Source organism: Pollicipes pollicipes, unplaced genomic scaffold, assembly GCF_011947565.3.
Source record: "Pollicipes pollicipes isolate AB1234 unplaced genomic scaffold, Ppol_2.1 Scaffold_4740;HRSCAF=5597_pilon_pilon_pilon, whole genome shotgun sequence".
In the NCBI taxonomy this organism is placed as follows: Eukaryota; Metazoa; Arthropoda; class Thecostraca; order Pollicipedomorpha; family Pollicipedidae; genus Pollicipes; species Pollicipes pollicipes.
The window spans coordinates 36565507-36586185 of record NW_023596545.1 but is presented as its reverse complement, the minus strand read 5'-3'; the positions used below and the strand labels follow the sequence as shown (position 1 = coordinate 36586185).

Below are 20679 nucleotides of genomic sequence, written 5' to 3'. Positions count from 1 at the left end.
AAACACATGTAAACCCTAGGTGTGAAGTGATTGTCATGTAAGCAACAGCATACTTGAAAACATGTTTAACATTATGGCTTTACTGGATCCTTGTACACTTGCAGTAGGCGTGAATGTGTGTTAAACACTGAGCCAGAGCAAAATATTGGATCATTGGGAGGTGATGCAGCCTCTTCATCCATCTGCCTGACCTTGCATCTTTTTCAGCATTGCATCCAAAAGCTGTGAATGTAATTCAACATACAAATGCAAATGAAAATTGCCTAAAAGTGGATCAACAGCCACTTATATATGTTTTATTGTGTATGAGTCTGTCCTGATGGGCGCAAAATGACCGCCGCCATCGACATGTCCTTATCCTTCTGCGTCAGTCATCAACATCATAAGTATGTTTTGTGGCTGGAGGCCATCATCAGTGAAAATTGGTGCCATTCTTTGAAACGCAGGTAGCTTTGCAATGTAGGTCAGGGAACCATATGCAATGACGCCCATTACTGGCATTGTCACCTTGCATTATCAGGATGTAAAGTGCTCTTGTTCCTTCCTGGCAATGCATCACATCTATGTAATCTGTCATAACATTTAAATAAAGCACAAGAGCTGGATTTTGTTATTGTACAGCTAATTTTATCATGCAAAGTTATGCCCTCTGTAAACTTTGATGCTGCGACGAGGACCTCCAATGAAAGGTCCCCAGTCTCCCTCCCACATCTGTTTTCGTTGGTGTTTGGGACGGACAACAAGACGGCTTGCCCGTTTTCCGTCACCGAGTTGGCCGCGTGCGTGGTGGGGCACCGCGTGGCCACGCCCGGCCTCCGGCGGACGCGGTGCCAGCGCGGGGGTGGGTGTGGTCCGCGGGCTAAAACGGTCCCGGTCCGGCCGGCGGCCCGGCGTCGGCTGGAGCCGGCCCAACAGCCGTCCTGCCGGCACCTCCGGCGCGGCACAGTCGGCGGCGCTCGGCAGAGCTGCCTCGCTGGGGCCCGCTGGCAGCGGCACACGGTGCGGGCCCGGTCTGAGGTGTGGCTGTGTTGCCGGCGGCTGGGCGCTGACCAGAGTGCGCCGGTCTGCCCGGCCGTCGTGCGGCGTGTCGCTGGTGAAGCTGTCTGCCGGACAACCGCGCTTCGAGTCGCTGACAGGTCTGTCTGCCGGACAACCGCGCTTCGAGTCGCCGACAGGTCTGTCTGCCAGACAACCGCGCTCCGAGTCGCTGACAAGTCTGTCTGCCAGACTACCGCGCGTCGAGTCGCTGACAAGTCTATCTGCCAGACTACCGCGCGTCGAGTCGCTGACAGGTCTGTCTGCCAGACAACCGTGCGCCGAGTCGCTGACAGGTCTGTCTGCCAGACAACCGTGCATCGAGTCGCTGACAGGTCTGCCTGTCAGACAACCGTGCATCGAGTCGCTGACAGGTCTGTCTGCCAGACAACCGCGCTCCGGGTCGCTGACAGGTCTGTCTGCCAGACAGCCTGCATCGAGTCGCTGACAGGTCTGTCTGCCAGACAACCGTGCATCGAGTCGCTGACAGGTCTGTCTGTCAGATAACCGTGCTCCGAGTCGCTGACAAGTCTGTCTGCCAGACTACCGCGCGTCGAGTCGCTGACAAGTCTATCTGCCAGACTACCGCGCGTCGAGTCGCTGACAGGTCTGTCTGCCGCACATACGCGTGTCGAGCGCGGGCGCCCGCTCCGAGAAGCAGCGTCTCGCTGACGGCTGTGGCCGGTGAGCTGCCGCGGCTCGGCGCCGACACGCCAGCCGGAGCGCCGCCTGGTGTGCGGCGGTCCATCCGGCCCCGGCGCTGGTCTTGTGCGGAGGGGCAGCTCGCCCAGCTGGCTTCCGATTCATGAGGAGCGTCGGACTCAGCGCGCATGTTCCTGCCCATCGCATCCTCCGTATGGATGTGCGAGCCATTCACTGGACGGCCCCAAATGGAGAGCTGGTTGGCTGAAATTTCTCCATGAATGCGTCGGTGGTCCGATCCCGAACAGGATCTCGCCGGGACAAACTAGCTTTGCCGTCTTTCTTGCATTTCGCCGACAAGTACGGATCCATGTACGCGCGTTGTGAAGGGTGCCGGTGTCAGCATGTGACCATTGACCCCGGTAATGTTCGTATCCCGTTTCAAGTAACGCCCGGCTCACGACTGTGTCAATCCTAGCGCCGCGTGTGAACTAAGCTTGCACGAGCTCGCCACGGCCGTGGGCCTGTCACGGAGCCCGGGGCTTACCGTTGACGTGACACGCCCACGTTTCACGCGAGCCGACCGCGACGCCTCCGGCCGGCCGTGCCAGATCCCGCCCGACTCGGCCCGGTCCGGCCCGGCCCGACCCCTCCGGGCCTGTTGTCGGGCGGCCGGCCGGTGCGGTCTGCGGCGCCGCCGCCGTGTGTTTCATCCGACGGCGGACGGGGCTGCCTCCAGTCGATGGTGCCGGCTGGCTGGCGTGGTGGGGGGCGTGTCAGCGAAATCCACTCTGTGTAGGCCAGCTGGCCGATCCGGGTGTTCGACTACCGATATAGTTGCCGTTTGCTCGGTTTGTCGCCTTCAACGTTATCGAAAGCGCCAATTACCCGCCTGGTGTGGATGCCCACCGCCGGAAGCGGGGATGGCAACCAACTGCGGCCGTCCCTGTGGGGGGGAGGGGGGGGGGGGCTGAGTGTTGCGCTGATTCATCGGGATGCACGGGCTGTCGTGTGTTGTTAGCCAATCGGTGTCAGTATGTGCCAAGCCGCAGCGGGGTCCATTCTGAGGAGAGGCGTATGCGTGATCTGATCGCAGATGCAACCACCCACCCGTCCAGCTCTGCCAAACCAGCGAGCTGGGTGGGCTGGCGTTGATGCCAGAGCCTAGTTCCGTGCGTGGGTCGATTTTTGCGCGTGGAGGGACCAGGCTTCATTGGCTTCCCCGCGAGCCGTGAGAGAACGAAGGTGGAGTTGGCGGACCACTTGACCGCGCCGGACGTGCAAGCGTAAGCAAAGAACGGTGTGGTCGGTGGGGCATGACAATCGTTGGCTGGAAAAGCACACAGGCGTTTTCGTGGCCTTTCTTTCTCCGTAAGTTTTGTACGCAACGTCGCTGGCTGTTTCCCAGCGAGTCTCCGCAAGCGTGCATTCCATTACGGTTGCGCGGTTTCCTGTCACGACAAGTCTTCATGGAAGCCGCCAGCAGCGGCATGTCGGAACCAACGGGCCGCCGGGTGCCGGAATTCACTCGGAAGCGTGCAGCCGCCAGCTGAATGAGCCGTGAAAGGACCAAACGATCCGCTACGTCCTCCGTTCGGCACGCACCCGAGTGTGACGGCGCTCGCTGCGGACGCTGCCCGCGGGCGCCGGCCTGGGTCAGCGCGCCCAGCTGCTGGCGGTCCGCCCACGCGTCGGGTCACCGCTCCGGTCCCCTGTCCGTCCCATCGCTTCCACTGCTGGGGGGGGGGGGGGGGGGACGCGCCGCGCCGAGCAGAGGTCACCGCACGTGACCGCGACGGTGGGAGGGGCGCCGCCGCCGCCGCCGCCGCGCGGCCGGACGCGCTGCGTGCCGCGCCGGTGGCCGCCGTCACGTGCCGCACCTGACCGTGACGTCGAGGAGCCGCATCGCCGGCGTCGGCCAAAATAACGCCCTGCAAACCGCCGCAATTGGCTTGATTCGGCACAATTGGCGCCGGCGTGGCCTCGAGGGCGCGCCCCCGGCTGTCAGTGCGGCTCGAGTGCGCGGTCTGTGCGCGCGTGCGGTGCCCGTCGCCGCGCAGCCGTCTCAGCTCCGCGGAGGGCAGACCCGGGCCGCCGTCGTCCCGCCGTCCGCCCGGCGGTCCCTCAGCCCCTGATCCGTCGATCGTGGCACCTCTTGGGGCCCTTGCGTTGCTGCTTGTGCGATTGATAGGCCATTGGCGTCCCGTGCGCGCTTGTCTAGTTCGGGCGTGACGTGCTTATGCCATTCATATCGGCGCTCGCACTGCGATTCGCGATGACGCCCTAGCTTAATGGCCCCGCCGTTTGTTTTGGCGGAGCCGGCGCTTGTGGACCTTACGTCACTGTCGTGCCGCATGCGAGGCCGGCGTCGGTAGGGGGGCGGCTTTTTGGACCCGCGTGGCGTCCGGGCGGCGACTCGTCGGCTTCCGTCCATATCCGAGCGGCTGGCGCGGCGCTGCCGCTAATTTTAGTAGGCGTCGGAAGTGCGCGCTGCCTCCGGGTCCATTCAGAAATCGGCGCCGCCCGCCCGCCTGCTGTCGGAGAGCCAGCTCGGGCGGGCTGCGGGGCGCGGCGCGCCGAGCTGGCTGCCATACCGACGGCGTGCCTTTATTATTGGCGTCGCCGTTGGGCCGCTGCCCGCCGAAGCCGGCGGCGGTCGTGCCGTCTGGTTCGCGGTTTACTGGCGAGGAAGCGAACGCCGGCCGGCAGAGGCCGCTGCTGCAGCACCGTCGAGCTCCACGGGCCCGTTGTTAACGCAAGTGGGGGTTTGTGTCCGTGGGTCTGCCTCCATGGGTCTGCCGTGTCTCTGTTGGCCGGTGTTAGGGCGTGATTCTGCCGCCAGCAACCCGCTGCTGAGGGACATTGCGGTGACACTGTCCTCTCGCCAAAAGCGGAAGGCCCGCTATGCTCGCAGATATTAGAGAAGCCCTGCCACCAGGCCCACGGCACGCACGTAGCAGAAGGGTGACCTGCCGTCAGGTCGCGGTGCGTTGATAGCAAAACGTGGCTCGATCATCAGAGGCGCACCGCTCGCCGACCGGCAGCCGAGCGTGGTTCCGCCCCCCGCTGGCCGAAAACTCGTCGTCGGCAGCGGCGCCCATCACCCAAAGTCTGACGGCCGCGCCGCCACCGCCGCTGGCACCGATCCGGCGCTGGCCGCATCCATTATCGCCCGCTGTTTGATTAGATGAGCGCGCCGGTTCCGGTGCGGCCGCCGCCGGGTGGGAACGCGCGCTCGCGATGATCGCCCATCCGTCCACGGCCTCACACGGCCCGTCATTCACCGCCCGGCCGTCGGCGCCCGCTCCGACCGGCGCATAACTGTCCTGCGGCTTTGTAGCGGCCGCCGGAGGCGTGCACCCGGTCACACGTCCCGGCGCCGCTTTGTCCGGCGGCGGCGGTCGACAATGGCTCGCGCCCGTTCCAGAGGGGGCCGCCTTTCCGGGGAGAAGCTGGCCGCACAGCGACGGGCTTGTTAACGCGGCGTCAGCCGCCGGCCGGCGAGTGCGAGGGGGGTATTGTTCGAGGCGCCGCGGCGCTGCGGGACCCGCGCGCTCGCTCGCCCTGGCCGCCGGCGCGGCCGCCGGCGCCCGGCCGCGCGCCATGGAGCGGTTGGAATCACTAATCGACGCGGCCTGGAGCAGGTGAGTGCGGCTGGCGTTGATACGGTGCGTGCCGGGCGGCGCATCTGCTTACCGGCCGGGGCGCGGCGGCCGGCGGCCGCGCGGCGGCTGACTCACCGACCGGCCGCGGCGGCCGGCCCGTGCGCGCGAGGGGCGGCGCCGGCGTCGGGGGCGGGCCGCGCGGCCGGCCGTGCAGGTGACCGGCTGGCCGGCGCGCTCACTTTCACCCGCGCCGCCGCGGCCGTGGGAGCGCCGCGCGGGACGCCGGCAGCGCGCCATCGGTGTGACGCCGCGCCGCTCGGGCTCGCTCCGCGCCGCCGGCAGCAGGTGCCTGGGTCGCGAGCGCGGCCAGTGTGTGTGTGAGCGCGCGCGCGCCGCTGACGCGCCGTCCCCCGGCGGCAGGCTGAGGATGGGCTTCAGCTCGGCTCTGCAGGGCCGCGCCAGCCACGAGGCGCTGCTGTCGCGCCAGGACTGCGAGCTCCGCCTCATGGACACCATCCGACGCTGCCTCCAGCTGCGTGTCAAGTGCGACCGCGAGTACGCCGCCGGCCTCACGCAGGTCGTGGCGCAGGCGCAGAAGTGGGAGCGCGCCGAGGACATGGCGGGCAGCCTCATCGCTCAGGTCAGTGGCCGCGGGGTGCCGGCTAGGGTCGGAGAGGCGGCAGCGCGTGGGAAGCTTCCGTGCGGCGACTTCCGTGATGGTCGGTTAGGCTTTGCGGTAGCTGCGTTTGTTATGCAAACCGCTTGTTTTTCGCAGTTTTGCTGCACCGTGTGGCGGTGTTTTGTCCGCAGAAATGTGTCGCAATCTATTATCAGCGATTTCACACGCTCGTGCACCCATGCGTTACCCAACCGGATACTATGGCACGATTGGTCGACTTTCTGTCTGTACATCTAGACTAAAGACTCGATTTGCCCTCGACCATTATGATAAATAAACTATAGTGATGTTCTCCAAATGGTTGTAGACCAGTGATTCGGAACGCCAGAATAGATTCTAAAATCACCGCCCCGATCTCGCCGCCGGTGATTTTTAATCGAGGCGTGCAGTCGGTGCCAGGCAGCATGAGAACTATCGATTGTCAAGCGATCGCAGCTGATACATGACTGCTAAACGCCACCGACCGCTGTGCCCTCCGCCTGCCCGACCGGTACCGCGGCCGCGTTACCAGCCCCCCCCCCCCCCGTGCGACCGGCAGGCCTGGTCGACGATGATGGACGAGACCGAGTCGCTGAGCCGGCTGATCCGCGCCAACGCCGAGACGCTGGCCACGGGGGTCATCGACAAACTCAACGTGCTGACGACTGAGAAGCGGGCCTCGCGCAAGATCTACCAGGACGAACAGAGCCGCATGGCGTTCGAGATTAGTCGGGTGAGTGTGACGCCGGTCCACCGGGTCTACCGGGACGAGAAGAGCCTCATGGCGTTCGAGATCGGTCGGTGAGTGTGACGCCGGTTCACCGGATCTACCGGGACGAGCAGAGCGAGACGCCAGGCGAGTCAGTAAAATGTGAAGGTAAGTTACGAGTAGCTGAGTTTAGTCCGGCCCCGCCACCGCCAGGTCAGCAGGCTGAATACGAGCGGAATGAATATGAAACGACTTCCAGCTCGCAGCATGGGCAGGGCGGCATGTAAGTCAGGTATTGGATCTATCCGATCCGTACAGCTGACGAACACCCTGTGCTACTACCGTATTGCTCTACGGAACGCGAGGCTTAAGTTGGCACGTCCGAAGGAGGGACGGCGCATGCGCAGTATGCTGCTCGTACGGCATTCTGCACGGTATCGCAATGGCTGACGTGTCTGAAAAGGCTGAGCGTGCTGGAGTGGGCGCGGGCCGCTCAGGCGGTATGACTCAGTGACTCCCCAGCCGCACCCTACTAAGCCTTTCCGGGGCTGAGACCCGCCCGCGGCCTGACCCCGGCGCCGGGAGCCTGGCCGATTCCTCACGGTGGACGGGGTTGGCCTCGTCAGGCGCACAGCTTTGTCGCGGCAAGTGGACGCGCGCACGCACCGATACACGTGATGTGGTGCGACGGCGGGGCGCTGGGGCGATCTCGTGTTGTCGCCCGGGTCGCGGCGTCGGCAGCCGAGCAAGAGCGGAACGCTGCCGGGGTCAGTCACCTCAGGTCGCGGCCGCCTGCGGGCGCACCTCCGCGACCTTCCGGTGCGCCGGGTGCGTCGGAGGGAGCGGCGGCGGGGCGCCTGCTCCCCCCCCCCCCCCGCTGCAGCGCCGGTGACACTGGGCGCGCCGCCACCACGGTGTTACGTCACGCGGTGGCCACTTCTCGGCGCGCTCCCCGGCCACCTCGTGGCGCGCCACCACGACCGCCGCCGGACGGCCAACCGGACGGCTCGGCGTCTCTGCGGTTGGCCGCGAACGGGATGTTTTTGTTTCTTCAATTTCGTGTCGTTCCATGCGGTGTCGTAGGTCGACAGCCGAGGTGATGTTAACCTGCGTCGTGATGACGCCGGCCGCCCGTCTTCCACCGTGATGCGCCGCCCTTGGCCGCCCCGGTCGGGCCGGGTCGTCACCGCCACGCGACCTTCGTGATCCCATAGCTCTGATGCTCGCCACCTGCTCTAGTGACAGTGGTGCGGCGCGGTGAGGAGGGGACTGGAACGGTCGGCGCCGTACCACCGCCGTGGATGAGGAGGGGGAGGGTGTTGGGGGGAGGGACGGGGTGCGGCGGACAAAATCCGGGTCTCGTGGCCTTCTCATCGGGAAGCCTCCGTGGGGAGCCGGTCGTGCCCGACCCAGGCCATTCTCCCATGTCTAATGGCCGCATTCAGTCACGTGTTGTGTGTTGTTAGACGGTGATGTGGCGGGCTTTTCGCGGCACACCGAGCTCTGTTTTTCTCGCCAAACGTCTTTGTCTCGGTCGTTTTGTGGCAGTGGTCATTGAGGTTTGATGTTCCAGCCCACTGGCTAAGCTGCAGAACTATTTTGTGTCCAATTACAATGGGCTGCACTGGATGGGAGCATGCTGAGGCTGTTAGTGGCGTGTTGGGCAATGTGCTATTTGGAAAGCGACGGGAGCTTACGCTGAAAAAACACCACGCCTGCGGAGTGCACGGTCCCGAACAGCTAGTGCAAGAAGGAATGTTCACCTATTTCCAAGATAGATATATCTTCTGCTCGGTTACGGTACGTTCGCTTATGAAATCGAAATTAAATACTTGATTGGATTGGACTATGGAAGGAAGACAAATGGACCGCGTATCTGTCCAAGTTAATTGAGAGCGGAGGGGTGGAGTAAAGATGAATGGATGGATGAGAGTCCGGCGGGCGCCGGCATCCGCCGCGTTATCTCCCTCGAATCAGCGTCCAGAAACTCTGCCCCGCTAGGCAGACTGCTGGGCAGACGCCACAGGAGACCGCCCCAGCCGCAGCACCGGAGAACCGTGCGAGACTGATGAGCTCAAACGGTCCATCAGCGTTGTCTCGAAGCCGTGTGCTTTCGTACGTGACGAGAAAGTGTTTTTTTTTTCAAATCAGGCAGAGGACGCATTCGGCGCCGACGGAGGTGGGGATGAGACAGCGCTCGAGACTTCTGTACAGCGCGATGCGTGACGTCTGGAGGAATTTGTTTCTTCTGCCTGTCCGCTCTGGGATTCGTGACTTCCCCGTTTTCTTCCGTGCTTTATTTGCCGTCTGCGTCGAACGACTAGCGCTTTCTTTCCGTGCCCACTGCTGGACTTAGAAAGCAGACACCGCGAGGAACGCGGCGTGGATGTGCTGCGCCTACGGATTCCCGCACGTCGTTCTCAAACATACTCACCACTCAATCACTGGCGCTTGTCGGGCTCACGCACGTGATGCGGGACATCACCAGCAGTGCGCGTCACAGGCGTGTCGACACACAGCGTGTCACACTCGGTCGCGGCGCCCCGGCTGCCTGAAGTTCCGTTCTCCCGCGAGCGGCACCTGCGCGCAGAGTGGCGGTACGCCGGCTGCCGCTCGGGACGTCGCGCCCCGGCTGTCTGAGGTTCCGTTCTCCCACCAGCGGCACCTGCGCGCAGGGTGCGCCGACGCCGCTCGGGGTGGCGGTACACCGGCTGCCGCTCGGGACGTCGCGCTCCGACGCGCAACCGATGGATCGTTTCACTGAGCCTGCAAACGGAGATAAGCCCGCTTTCGTGTTCGGTCGCGCCGCGTATCGGCGGTTGGGCCTCGCGCGGTTCGTTCCACGCCGCCGGTCAAGGGTGAGCTCCTCCCGTGTCCGGCTTCTGGACTGGACTGGACTGGACTGGACTGGACTGGACTGGACTGGACTGGACTGGACTGGACTGGACTGGACTATCTCCAATCGAGACTGGACTGTAGGCCCGCTGTGCACCCCTCGATTCGGAAAGCCAGGCTGTCTGTTCGTGTTCCGTCGTTCTTTTCGATGCGTATTGGCTGCGAGGTCGCAACGGCCGTGGCAGCTTGGCCGAGACCGACATTATGTAAACAGCGGTTGTGGTCCTTGGTGGACGATACTTGGCCACGACTGTTTGTATGGCCCCTGGACGTGGCGTTGCCATGGATACGAACAACCAACAGATCCATTTCAGCGTGTTTGTGGACGCCGACAGCCCGCGGTTAGAATAACTGATGGGCTATGACGTTGCATATTCACGTCGGTCGTTTTTTCCACAATGTCAGACATGCTTGTTGGCGTGCTGCATATTCTTGTGCATGTGGCAAAGGTCTAGTTTTGATGCCATCAGACAGCCTCCGGCCGTAGCGCCTCTTGTAAAGGCTACTCATCAGGTTTGCATGAAGGCAGGCCTTTGTACATATCAGCACTAGATCCGGTCACAAGTGATAAATAGTTCGTTTGCAGGCGCCTGATCTGGAAACGTAAGCTCTCAGGCGTGCGGTTTTGTCTTTACCCCGGTTTGTTTCTCACTGTCGGGGTTCGGTCTTCATCCCAGTTTGTCGCTCATTGTTGGCGCTCGGTCTTCACCCCGGTTTGTTGCTCATTGTCGGGGTTCGGTCTTTAGCCCGGTTTGTTTCTCATTGTCGAGGTTCGGTCTTTACCCCGGTTTGTTGCTCATTGTCGGGATTCGGTCTTTACCCCGGTTCGTTGCTCATTGTCGGGGTTCGGTCTTTACTCCGGTCTGGTGCTCATTGTCGGGGCTCGGCGCCCCACCCCGTCAGTTTTGAGACGAGCGGCCGGCGCTCTCGGTGCGGCAGCCTTCGGCGGCGTTTACCTGTCTTGATTGCATCGGCTGACCTTGGCGGCCGCTCTCAGCCGGCCCGGCCGTCGGCGTGTTCTCGCCGGCCACACCGCTCCCAGCGGCCCCCGCCACACCACCCCAGCGGGCGCGGCGCCCGGCCGTGCTTGCCACACCGTCCCAGCGGCGCCCGGCTGCGCTCGCCACACCGCCCCCAGCGGCGCCCGCCCGTGCTCGCCACACCGCCCCAGGGGCGCTCGCCATACCGCCCCCAGCGGCGCCCGCCACACCGTCCCAGCGGCGCCCACCCGTGCTCTCCACACCGCTCTCAGCAGCGCCCGGCCGCGCCCGCCACACCGTCCCAGCGGCGCCCACCCGTGCTCTCCACACCGCTCTCAGCGGCGCCCGGCCGCGCCCGCCACACTGTCCCAGCGGCGCCCGCCCGCGCCGGCGTCCGACCGCCGATCCGTCCGCGGCGCCGTCCGCGGTGGCTCATGTCTCGTCCGGGCACGAGCGCCAACCGCCACATACGAGGAGATTATTCGAGCATCGCGTCGACCACCGTCCGATTGTGCATTCCCGGTGGTTGGCGTGATCTGTTTGGCGTGATTGGTCATGCCGCTGGGTCGTGCCTTGGCTTCCGACCGCGCTGTCGGCTTTTCCTGCGCTGACTGCGTCCCTGGCTTTTAACTGCTGTCTCCGGCCCTCGGCTTTCGACTGTGCCGTCTCGGGCGCTGGACGAGCGGCACTCGGTCGCGGGAAGCACAGTGCGCAGGATCGGAGACCACAAGCGGCTGCTGAGTCGTGGTCATCGTCCGACAGTGCGGATTCGCCGGACTCTGGGGGGCTGTGTGACGTGTGCTGCATGCCTTGGCAAAAGTCCCAGGAACTTGCTGTGAATGTGCCAGTATGCGGCGGTCTTTTGTTAAAAGCCGCCCAAGGCTAAGAATGTCGCCCCCATGGCGAATTTGCTCCAATTTGTAAATGAAGTGAACTGAATAAAGCAGTTGGTGTGTGTATGCTTTTGTAAATGCACACAATTTTATATTTAGAGACCTCACCGAGCTTCGCGCGCGTTAAAGAAACAAATAAACAATGGCACAGTTTGGGACGCCGGTGCGATTCTGAGGTGTGCCCTCGATAGCGATTGACGTTACGACGCGATCCAGCTCCACCAGTGCTGCACTGCGTATCCTCTGCTCGTGCCCACGAGGATACCCTACACCTGCGCCCGCTGGTACCCCGGCGTCGTAGCTGACAGTTGACTTGCCGTTTACGGTGGGGCCGCGGCCCATCGGAGGGATGCGGGGAAGACACCGGAGTTTGCGTGGACCTGGACGGTGACGAGCTAACGCTGCAACAACCACATCAAGCCCGTGGTGTCGGTCGTACACAATAAACAGAACTCATAACGTTTTTTAATTCGGCCATCTTTGTAGATGAGCCGTAGCCAAAGAATGTCAGACTATGAAGGACGTTTAAGACGCGAATATGCTGGCGGCGGCCGGCGGCAGACGGGAGGAAAGCAGTGGCGCATATGCGCCGGCTCGATGACGGTCGCGTTGCGCTGTTGAGGTCAGCCAAAAGCTGCGTTTCTGAGTGACCTTCATCTAGGCTGCGTGAAGCGGAACCCTAACCTTAGGCTGTACCGCAGCGCGCCACTGCTGCGCGGAACAGGCCATTTTCGGGCGCTCCAGGCCGACCTGACGGACCCCGAGGGCATCGCGAGCCAGATTATGGCCTTTTCCCGCGTATCACTCGGGTACTGCGGCACAGCCTAAGGTTCCGGATTTGCCTTTAGGCGGCCGGGGTTGAGGTCATTGGGAAGGGTACCTTATTTTTACGTCAATAGTGCGTGTAAGTGAGGGCAGATACTGTATGACGTGATGTGGTTGCCGGAAATCAAACGGAAATCAAGACCTTTCAAATATAAATACGAACCTTTTAAAACAGAAGTATTAACCCGGCTACCCCGGCGACACGAAATAGAGGGCTGAGGAAGTATGAGCTTGCACCCCCATCGGGTTTGCTACAGCTGAGGCTAGATCACACATACATCGCTCAAGAAAGATAAAAGTCAACGGGGCAGGAACAAATTAAGAACGTCAACGACGCGGACACAAGTGATTTTTCCGTTGCCCGTAGTGAATAAGAAGCGGGGCAAGAGTAATTTTTGACATTCAAAAGCCTGCTGCATTAGCTCAGCCGGTTAAAGCGCCTGTATCCCGGTTCACCCACGCGTGGCGGCGTGAGTTCAAGTCGCTTCAAGCACTCGCTCCGCGGCCCTGCCCAAGATTGGGCGGCGGCCGCGCGAGAGGTCCACCAGAGGGCAGGACGAACCGGGCTCAGTATTGCGGCACGCCCGGCGGCCACTACAAAATGTTGACCTGGAATCTGACAACCGGATGACTGAGTCAGGACTCACGCGACGAGCGGTGCGCAGCGCGGACTCTTCTCCCAGGACTCTTCTCCCAGGAATCCGCCGAATCAAAACGTTTCCTTACTATCAAGAGAGGTTTTCCTGAACAGACCGATTTAAGTGTTTGCATGTGTATTAAGATCACGCTAAAGAAACATTCGATCCGCGCAAAAGCGTACCAGTAAATGCCAGCGTAACAGTGAGGTAAACATACGTTCATGACATAGGCGGTTCGCAACATAGTCCTTGACGCGTTCAACATTCATTAGGACGAAGGATGAACGGGCGAGGCGCTCAGCCTCTTCTCAGCTCTGCCCAGTTCGGATGCGCAGTCCGCCAGTAGCCGGACGGCTTCTGATCCCCTGAGCGTTGCAGTGCTCTGTGTGAGTAAGATCATGTGCCGCGCCATCGCTGTGGAGAAGCGTCAGCCGCCCTTGTCGGGCGTCCCTGGCCTCCCTCGGCGCCGGGCGCGGTCACCACCGGTCACCACCGGGCGGCGGCCGCCTCTGACGCCGGCTCGAGGCGCGCCGGCCGCTCCGTCCGGGCGTCGGTGGCGCGCTTCACGGCTGGAGGGCGGCCGGCAGCTTCAGGGCGGCCGCCTTGGGGGGCCGGCCGACGACGGCCCGCGGGCGACCCCCGCCCTGCCGACCCCTGCCCGACCGGCCGCCAGACATGGCCGACGGGCAGCTGACGGACAGTTCGAAGGCCACGCACTCGGTCATCGCCTCGACGGCAGCGTCGAGCTCGCCGCACTTGTCGAGCGCCTCCGCGACGACCTGCTTCACCTTGTCAGGGCCGGTAGCCGAGCTCAGCATTTCCTTCGTCTTCGCCACGTCCACGTTGTCGCCGTCCAGAGTGCCGGTGGTCTCGTGAATGCAGCGCGCTCTGCTAAGGAGCGACTGGCGGATAGCCTCCAGAGCCTGGTCCAGCGGTCCTATGATGCTGATCACCCGCTCCTTTTTCAGCTGCATCTGCTCCTCGGCTTGCTTCTCCCGCTCCTCCATCCGCCTCTTCCGCTCCTCCTGTCGGTTCTTGCGCTCCTCCTGCCGGTCTCGGCGTGCTGCCTGCCGGCTGTCATCGCCGTCGTCGGCATCGCGTCCGCCGCCGCCCCTGCCGCCCCTGCCGCCCCTGCCGCCGCCCCTGCCGCCGTCACGGTCCCCCTTCTGCGGAGAGCGGCGCCTGCGTGCCTTGGCCTCCAGGGCGGCGAGCCGCTTGTCGGCCAGCGTCACCATCTCGGCGGCGCCGCACCGCAACTGCGCCAGGACCATCTGCGGCGGCGGCTGCAGCGCACTGAAGCACTTCCGGGCCGCTAATCTGGTCTTCAGCAGCGCCAGCGCCGGGCTCTGCAGCTTGAGGTCGTGCGCCGGGCAGGCCGACGCCATGCTCTTCTTCACGCATTGCATCAGCATCCTCACCTGCTTGTCTGATTCGACATCTGCGACAGTTTCGTAGCACAGCTCCGTCATCCTGAGCATGACCTCCTTACCCGTTTGAGCGCCCTGGTAGGTTTTGATCAGCGTTTTCATGCTGTCGAGCTTCAGCGACCCTTCGGAGTCGAGCAAGTTCAGCTTTTCGAAGACGCACTGCTGTATCGCATTTTCGTCGACCTTGCTTGCGGAACCTCGCCCGCCTCCTCTCCGGCCTCCTCGCCTGCCGCCTCCCCTGCCTCCTCCCCGGCCTCCTCTTCCTCCCGGTCTCCTCGCCTCCCTCTTTCCACGTCTTCCGGACCGCCCACCGCCGCGACCTTCGTCTTCTCCCCTTCTTCCTCCTCGTCCTCCTCTCTCTTCATCCATCTCTTCCTCGTCTTCGTCTTCCCCTCCTCTCCCACCTCTCCGCCCTCCTCGTCCTCCCCTCCCTCCCCTCCCTCCTCTCCCGTCTTCTTCCCCACCTGCCTCATCTTCTGCTTCGGCGTCATCCTGTTCCTCCAGCTCGGCGGCGCAGGCTTTGGAGGCCTCTTCCACCTGCGGGGAAACCGTGATATTGCAGGGCTGCAGGCCGTCCGAGTCGGCCGACTTGATCGAGGGGACTTCGACCCCAGCCATCTCTGCCAGCACCTTCACGTCGATGTCGAGCACATTCATCAGCTGGGACTGGCCGCTGGCGCCGGCGGCCACCAGGCCCAGGAGGGCCAGCACTACCCAGCTCCTCATGGCGGCCATCGGAGGACGACTGGTGCCGCCCGGGGTGCCCCCGGCGCCAGGGCAGCGCGCCATCCCCCTGGCGACACGGACCAAAACAGCGCTATCGCGGCAGCGCGCACAGGTCAACAGGGTTTGTATTGACCCCTGCACTGAGCCGATGGCAGCGCCATAGAAACCGGTACACACTGCGAGCAGGAGCCTTGGAGCTTTGGGAGGCGACGACAATATGCGTGGGCGCAAGGTCTTGGATCTGTCGTGGGAGGTCTCCGCGATTTGTGGCTGCGATGACAGAGGAGTGGTAAAAAGGTTGACTGGCATCCGTTGTGTGGCGTGTTGGCAGTCATGTGGCCACAGTACCTGCTTAGAAAGATGCGCGAGCAAGGCACGGAAGTCTGAATAAAGACTTCTGGCTTACGTCTTTCGCAGCGCTTGGTTGAAATGATGTGTCCATGAACTAGGGTCTAGATTGCGGCAACATATCAATACAGGATTAAATGTTAAGCCGCTGTCAACTTAAATGCAAACATGGCGGCTGTTTTACCAGTGCTGAAATTTTCCGTGAACGATATGCAGTGCTCTGGTCTGAACAGTAGGGTTCAGCCTTCTTGCGCTGGATATGTCGACTGCAAAGTGCGCTTCAGGTAGGCCCTCTGGACGTCCAGGGAGGCCCTTTCAGCGTTCTCTCTAACGCTTCACCGCATGCGGGATCCCCTGGGAGAACCTAGTGCCGGCTACAGCGTTCATAAAAGCACTCGATGGAAATATTTGTGCCTTTCTCATTCCGCAGCTGTGGCGGCAGTCGCCGTGTGGCGCGAGAAACACGGCCCGGTTTGACGTTTGCGGCGAGTTTCGCCCACGTGCGGTAGCCGGCCGGCCGCCTCCGCTGGCGCCGCCGCCGGTGCCGCCGCCCGGCCGCCGTGGCAGCGGGCCCGGCCGCTGTTAAGCGATCGTGTCCGATCCGCCACGGCCCATGAAAGAGCTGCCACAGCTGGCGGCCGGCTAGTGGAGACGTCGCGGCCAGACAGGGCGCTGGCCAGCAGGCGCTGGCCGGCGTCAGTCGAGACCCGTGCGGGCAGTTACTGCGCCCATAGCTCGTCGTTGGTGGCTACTTTGGGTGAGCACTCACGCTTAGAAGCCGCCATTGTCGTTTGGTCACGTTGGACACAACTGGAGCAAGATCCAGCGTTTTTAGTTTTCCGTGGGCTGGTTTTCGTTATGAAGTTTGTTCTTTCAATCCCTTTTTACTTCGATGCAAGGCAAACATCTGTATAGGTACGTGTTTAACCTTGCATGGTCAACATCCCGCGCTGTAGGTTAGCCTAGCTCGGTGCCTGATGCTGCCCAGCTGAGGAGGCGGGCACCAGCGTGATCGTGCACAATTCGTGACTGGGAGGTCTTGAGCTCGGGTCTCGCAACTTTTTACCGTTTTCCTCGGCGGCGTTTGACGCTTCCAGACTTATGTGCCAATCAGTTCCTTGTGCTGAAAATAAATTGAGCGGTCTCAAAGGCTGCCTCCCAGCTGACGGGACATCCAGCGGCGCCGGTGGATCCGTGCTGCCGCTCGGCTGGGCGCCCGTCGCCAGCCGCAGCCGGCCGGCGATCTCCCCGGGTCTCCTAGCTCTCCCTCTAATGGTGCGCCGGCGCGCGCGGCGGGCCGTGACGGTCGACCTGGCGACGCCGCGCCGTCCTCCGGCGCGACCCTGCACCCGCGCGGCCCTCCTCCCGCGTGGCCCTCCTCTCGTGCGGCCCTCCTCCCGCGCGGTTCTCTCCCGCGCGGTTTTCTCCCGCGCGATCCTCCTCCCGCGCGATCCTTTTCCCGCGCGGCCCTCCTCCCGCGTGGTCTTCTCCCGCGCGATCCTCCTCCCGCGCGACCCGGCACCCTCGCGGCCCTCCTCCCGCTCGGCGCTGCTGCGGCGCGGCCGACGCCGCGACGGCGCGCCAGAGCGTGCCGTCGACCGGAACGGTATGCGCCCGTGCGGTGGCTCCGGGCGGCCAGCGCGGCCCGGGTGCTCGGGGCGACGGGCGGCCCGCTGCCGGCGGCCATCTGCCCCGTCTGGTGACAGCCGACACAGTGGGCGGGAAGGGTGTCGGCGGCGCGGCGCGCGTACCTCAGCTGGTGCCGGGTGGTCGTGTCTCTTCCAGCCGCGATCGTCTCTATTGGGGGAAGACCATTTGCGCTGATGAGGCTTTGCTCTCACTTCTGTGCCGGTCGGTCTGTCTACCGATGTGAGTCCAGCACCGTGGACAGTGGACGCAGGCACGCACCAAGCGACGCTCATGGCAAGGCGAACAGTCTTTTGAACGTGCCTTGATATGTCGGTGCCAGCGGATTGGTGTGAGTTTCTGGTGCCGAGTTTTATCCAACCGGTTCCTCATCGGCGGTTGGCCGTGATGGGTTGGCGTGTTGTGCTCTCGTGTGGTCTCGGGTGTGTGCTCGTTTGGGTACTCACTCACCATTGGCTGGGCTCTTCAGACCCGCTCCTCTCAGGATGGTCTCTTCTGGCCTCGAAAGATCTCGTACGCTCTCACGAAACGCCCAGACTCAGTGCACGCCATGCTCTTAAGAAGCACTCGCTCGACTTCGCGTTTTTACTATCACGGAGCGCCGGCTATAGCCGTCGTGCCGACAGCTTCGACCTCCACGCTGGCTGGTTTCGGCGCCCGCTGGCGACGAGCCCTCCCGTCCTCGTCAGAACGGACCCCGGCGCGCCGTCGCGGCGTGCCGGCGCCTCGGGGACCGTGCAGCGGGCCGGTCCGCCCCGCCCCGATCCGTGCCGCCCGCCGCCGTCTGAGCCCGTCCTGGCCGGTCGTGGCCCGGACGTTACCCGCTTCCGTTGGCCGTGACCTTGCGCGACGCCGGGCCCGGCCGCTTCCGGCCGCCCGATTATGCAAAGCCCGCGACCGGTCGGCGCGGCGACGGCCCGGCTGACCGCGGCGCCGACGCAGCACGTACTCGCCTGTGATGCCGGTGAGAGGAACACGCGAGCGCTGCGATGCTTTGAATATGTTACGCGGCGCCGGAGAGGATTGATTGGATGTGTCGGCGACTTTGTCGTCACTGTGCTGTCGCTTACTGCGCAGGCGTCATTCTGCCAGAAGTGTGTGCTGCCAGCTCATTGGAAGGCGATATGCCGGAGCGGGACTCCATATGAATGCAAAGTATAAGCGCCACGGAGTTCAGTTTAGCATGAGAAAAAACCCTAAAATGTGAGCAGAAAGCGCTGAGTCTCGCGGAAAATGTATTATTGGTACTTCGTGATCGTTTCCACCGTTTGATTCCAGTTTTCCACGCCATCGAAGCCTTTTTTGGCTGTTATACGCAGCACTTGAAAGACACCTGACATCAAGCTGTCATTTTCATCATCCCATCAAATGTGAGATGACGGCAGTACCCACAGATGCATTCGCTTGCCTCCGCATCCACTTATCGAGCGAACTGGCCTTGCACAGATCCGTTTTGTGCGCTGCATGGAGCTAAGCGCCGTTATCAGCACGTTGATTAGTTATCGTCCGGGATCATTGGAGCCGGCCCGGCGCGAGGTCAGCAGGTAGGTCAAGGCTGGGACTCACCGCTCACGAACTCGTTCTGCGGGTGGGACGATCAGGCGGTGTTGTAACAAGATCACCGACTCGGGCGGAGCGGTAGGTAGGCCCGTCCGACCGCCGGCCACGAACTGCCCTGCGCCTCCCCGGCCCGCCATGTACGGTGCAGCTGGTGCAGCGGCTCGCGTCGGTGCCGGCCGCCACTGACGCTCTGCCGCCGTCGGCGCCAAGCTTCTGCTGGGCTGGGAGGCGACCGGCACGGCAGAGGCGATTGTCCGTATCGCAAACATGCTCCTCGCGACTCTCATGCGGCCTGATGATTTTCCTGGCATTGAGATGGCGTTCGATGACACTAGCTTTGCATAAAAGAACTTTTGTCCTTGGCTTGCTCTGTGCTTCCAGTAAGCAGCCAAATCAATCTGACGTCAGCCGGTTTCTTTCAGTACCAGGAGAACGTCTCCAAACTGAAAGCTGAGTATGAGAAGAATCTCGAGATCTACAAGATCGCCAAAGCACGTTACGAAGATCAGTTTGTCAAAGGTAAGTTTGCACAAATCCCAGCTGTCTTCATCACAGCCTGCAGTAAGTCTTGCTGTTGCCCAAGTCTAATTTAAATAATTTGGATGCAAGCGGCCATGACATGAGAAGCTTGCGTATGTTACTGCTGAGTTACCAGGCATGCAAAGCGACATGCTGCGCCTAGGTCGTGTGCTTCTCTTCGTGACTCGGGGGTGCTTTGTGTGGCCGGTGGTCCCATGCTACGCCCATTAAGGACGTCTCAGAACTGTGGCGAATTGCCCACCTGTTGACCTCGAGGCTGTTGGTTTTACATTCAGAACCGGCTGAGTCCCGGCTTCCCCGCTTCGATCGGTCGGAAAGATTGCGGTATGAACAACCATAACAGTGCCACGTGTCGCAGAACAATGGAAGGGTCGGAGTCGATAAAGCCGAAGGACGCTGCGCTGTCGTGTCCAGGGAAGGCGGGAAGTGAAAGAAGGCGAAATGGCGGGCGATCAGAAGCAGGAAGCCACCATCGATTTTTGACAGATAGTGCCGACCGCTCCACAAAATTCGTGTTCCAATTTTTAGGGGGTTTTATTACGTAGACACCCGGTCAGGTGGAACTGAAAATTTTCAATTTTATCACAGGCGGTTTTCATTTCTCATGTGGACAGAAACAAATCAACAAAGGGGATCACTTTGGCATAGGCAGCTTGCAGCGTCTTAAAACGGACTTCATTCATCACCACTTGCGGCCGTCACCATTTAGAACGGACTCCCCCACTGCTGGATGAAGTCGTTGTCGGAGAGCCGGTGGTAGATGCGTCCGCCGCACGGGTCGCGCCACGGCTTGGGCGGGTAGTCGCCAGCGTCGCCCAGTCCGGGCAGCGAGGTGGGCAAGAAGGGCCGCGGCACCACTTCATAACAGTCGGCCGCCTTGCGGTAGCCGCAGAGCCCCATTTGCTGGCACTCGTCGTCGGCCAGCTCGGTGATGACCACCTTGTCCGGCACGTAGCCGACCATCGTCGGGCACCGCAGGCAGGTGATGCGCGGCGCGTCACCACGGGTGCAGGTCACCGCCGGCGGACACGGGTTCACCATCGTGTGCACGACTTGGAAGTTGGACATGAAGTCGCACGGCATGCGGAAGGTGTTTGAGTAGCCGCTGGTCATGGTCTGGAATCCCGGCTCGCTGTGCGCGTTGCGGAAGCCCGACAGGATCGTTTCGGCCGGCATGCTCGGAGCGAATGGTCGTGTAGCGTCGCTACAGACAATCGGCATGGGTGGGCAGATGGGCATGGGCTCGTAGCCGAATGGCTGGAAGCACTGGTAGATGGGCGGTGGCGGTGGCGGGCATGTTGGCTTGAAGTCGTGATGGTGCAAAAAGTCTGCTGGGGTTTGGCGGTACGATGGGCCACAGCTAGGTTGCCTGGACCGGCTAGCGCAGTTTGTCTTCCGCTGTACAACGGGGAATCCCAACGGTCGACACAGTTCTTGTCGGCATAACGCTCTACGTAAATCTCGACCCTTACGCTGGGCCTCGTAAAAACACTGCTGCTCACGCATTGCCGTGATTTAGTTTTACCAATGTACGTTGCAACGTTTCCAATA

General features: G+C 62.3%; 1 protein-coding gene across 4 annotated transcripts in view; it reads left to right on the top strand.

Moving 5' to 3' along the window:
* LOC119098552 (tyrosine-protein kinase Fer) overlaps positions 1 to 20679 on the top strand; it is a 38195-nt gene that overhangs the window by 2073 nt on the left and 15443 nt on the right. For 2 of the 4 annotated variants that reach the window (XM_037221516.1, XM_037221513.1), the window contains exons 1-4: positions 5245 to 5321; positions 5703 to 5922; positions 6500 to 6673; positions 19011 to 19107. In XM_037221516.1, coding sequence (XP_037077411.1) covers positions 5281 to 5321; positions 5703 to 5922; positions 6500 to 6673; positions 19011 to 19107 — 532 coding nt within the window. In that variant the 5' untranslated portion in view covers positions 5245 to 5280. Of the gene's footprint in view, positions 1 to 1012; positions 1137 to 5244; positions 5322 to 5702; positions 5923 to 6499; positions 6674 to 19010; positions 19108 to 20679 lie in introns of those variants that run through there. The other 2 variants (XM_037221515.1, XM_037221514.1) reach the window with 2 other exon arrangements.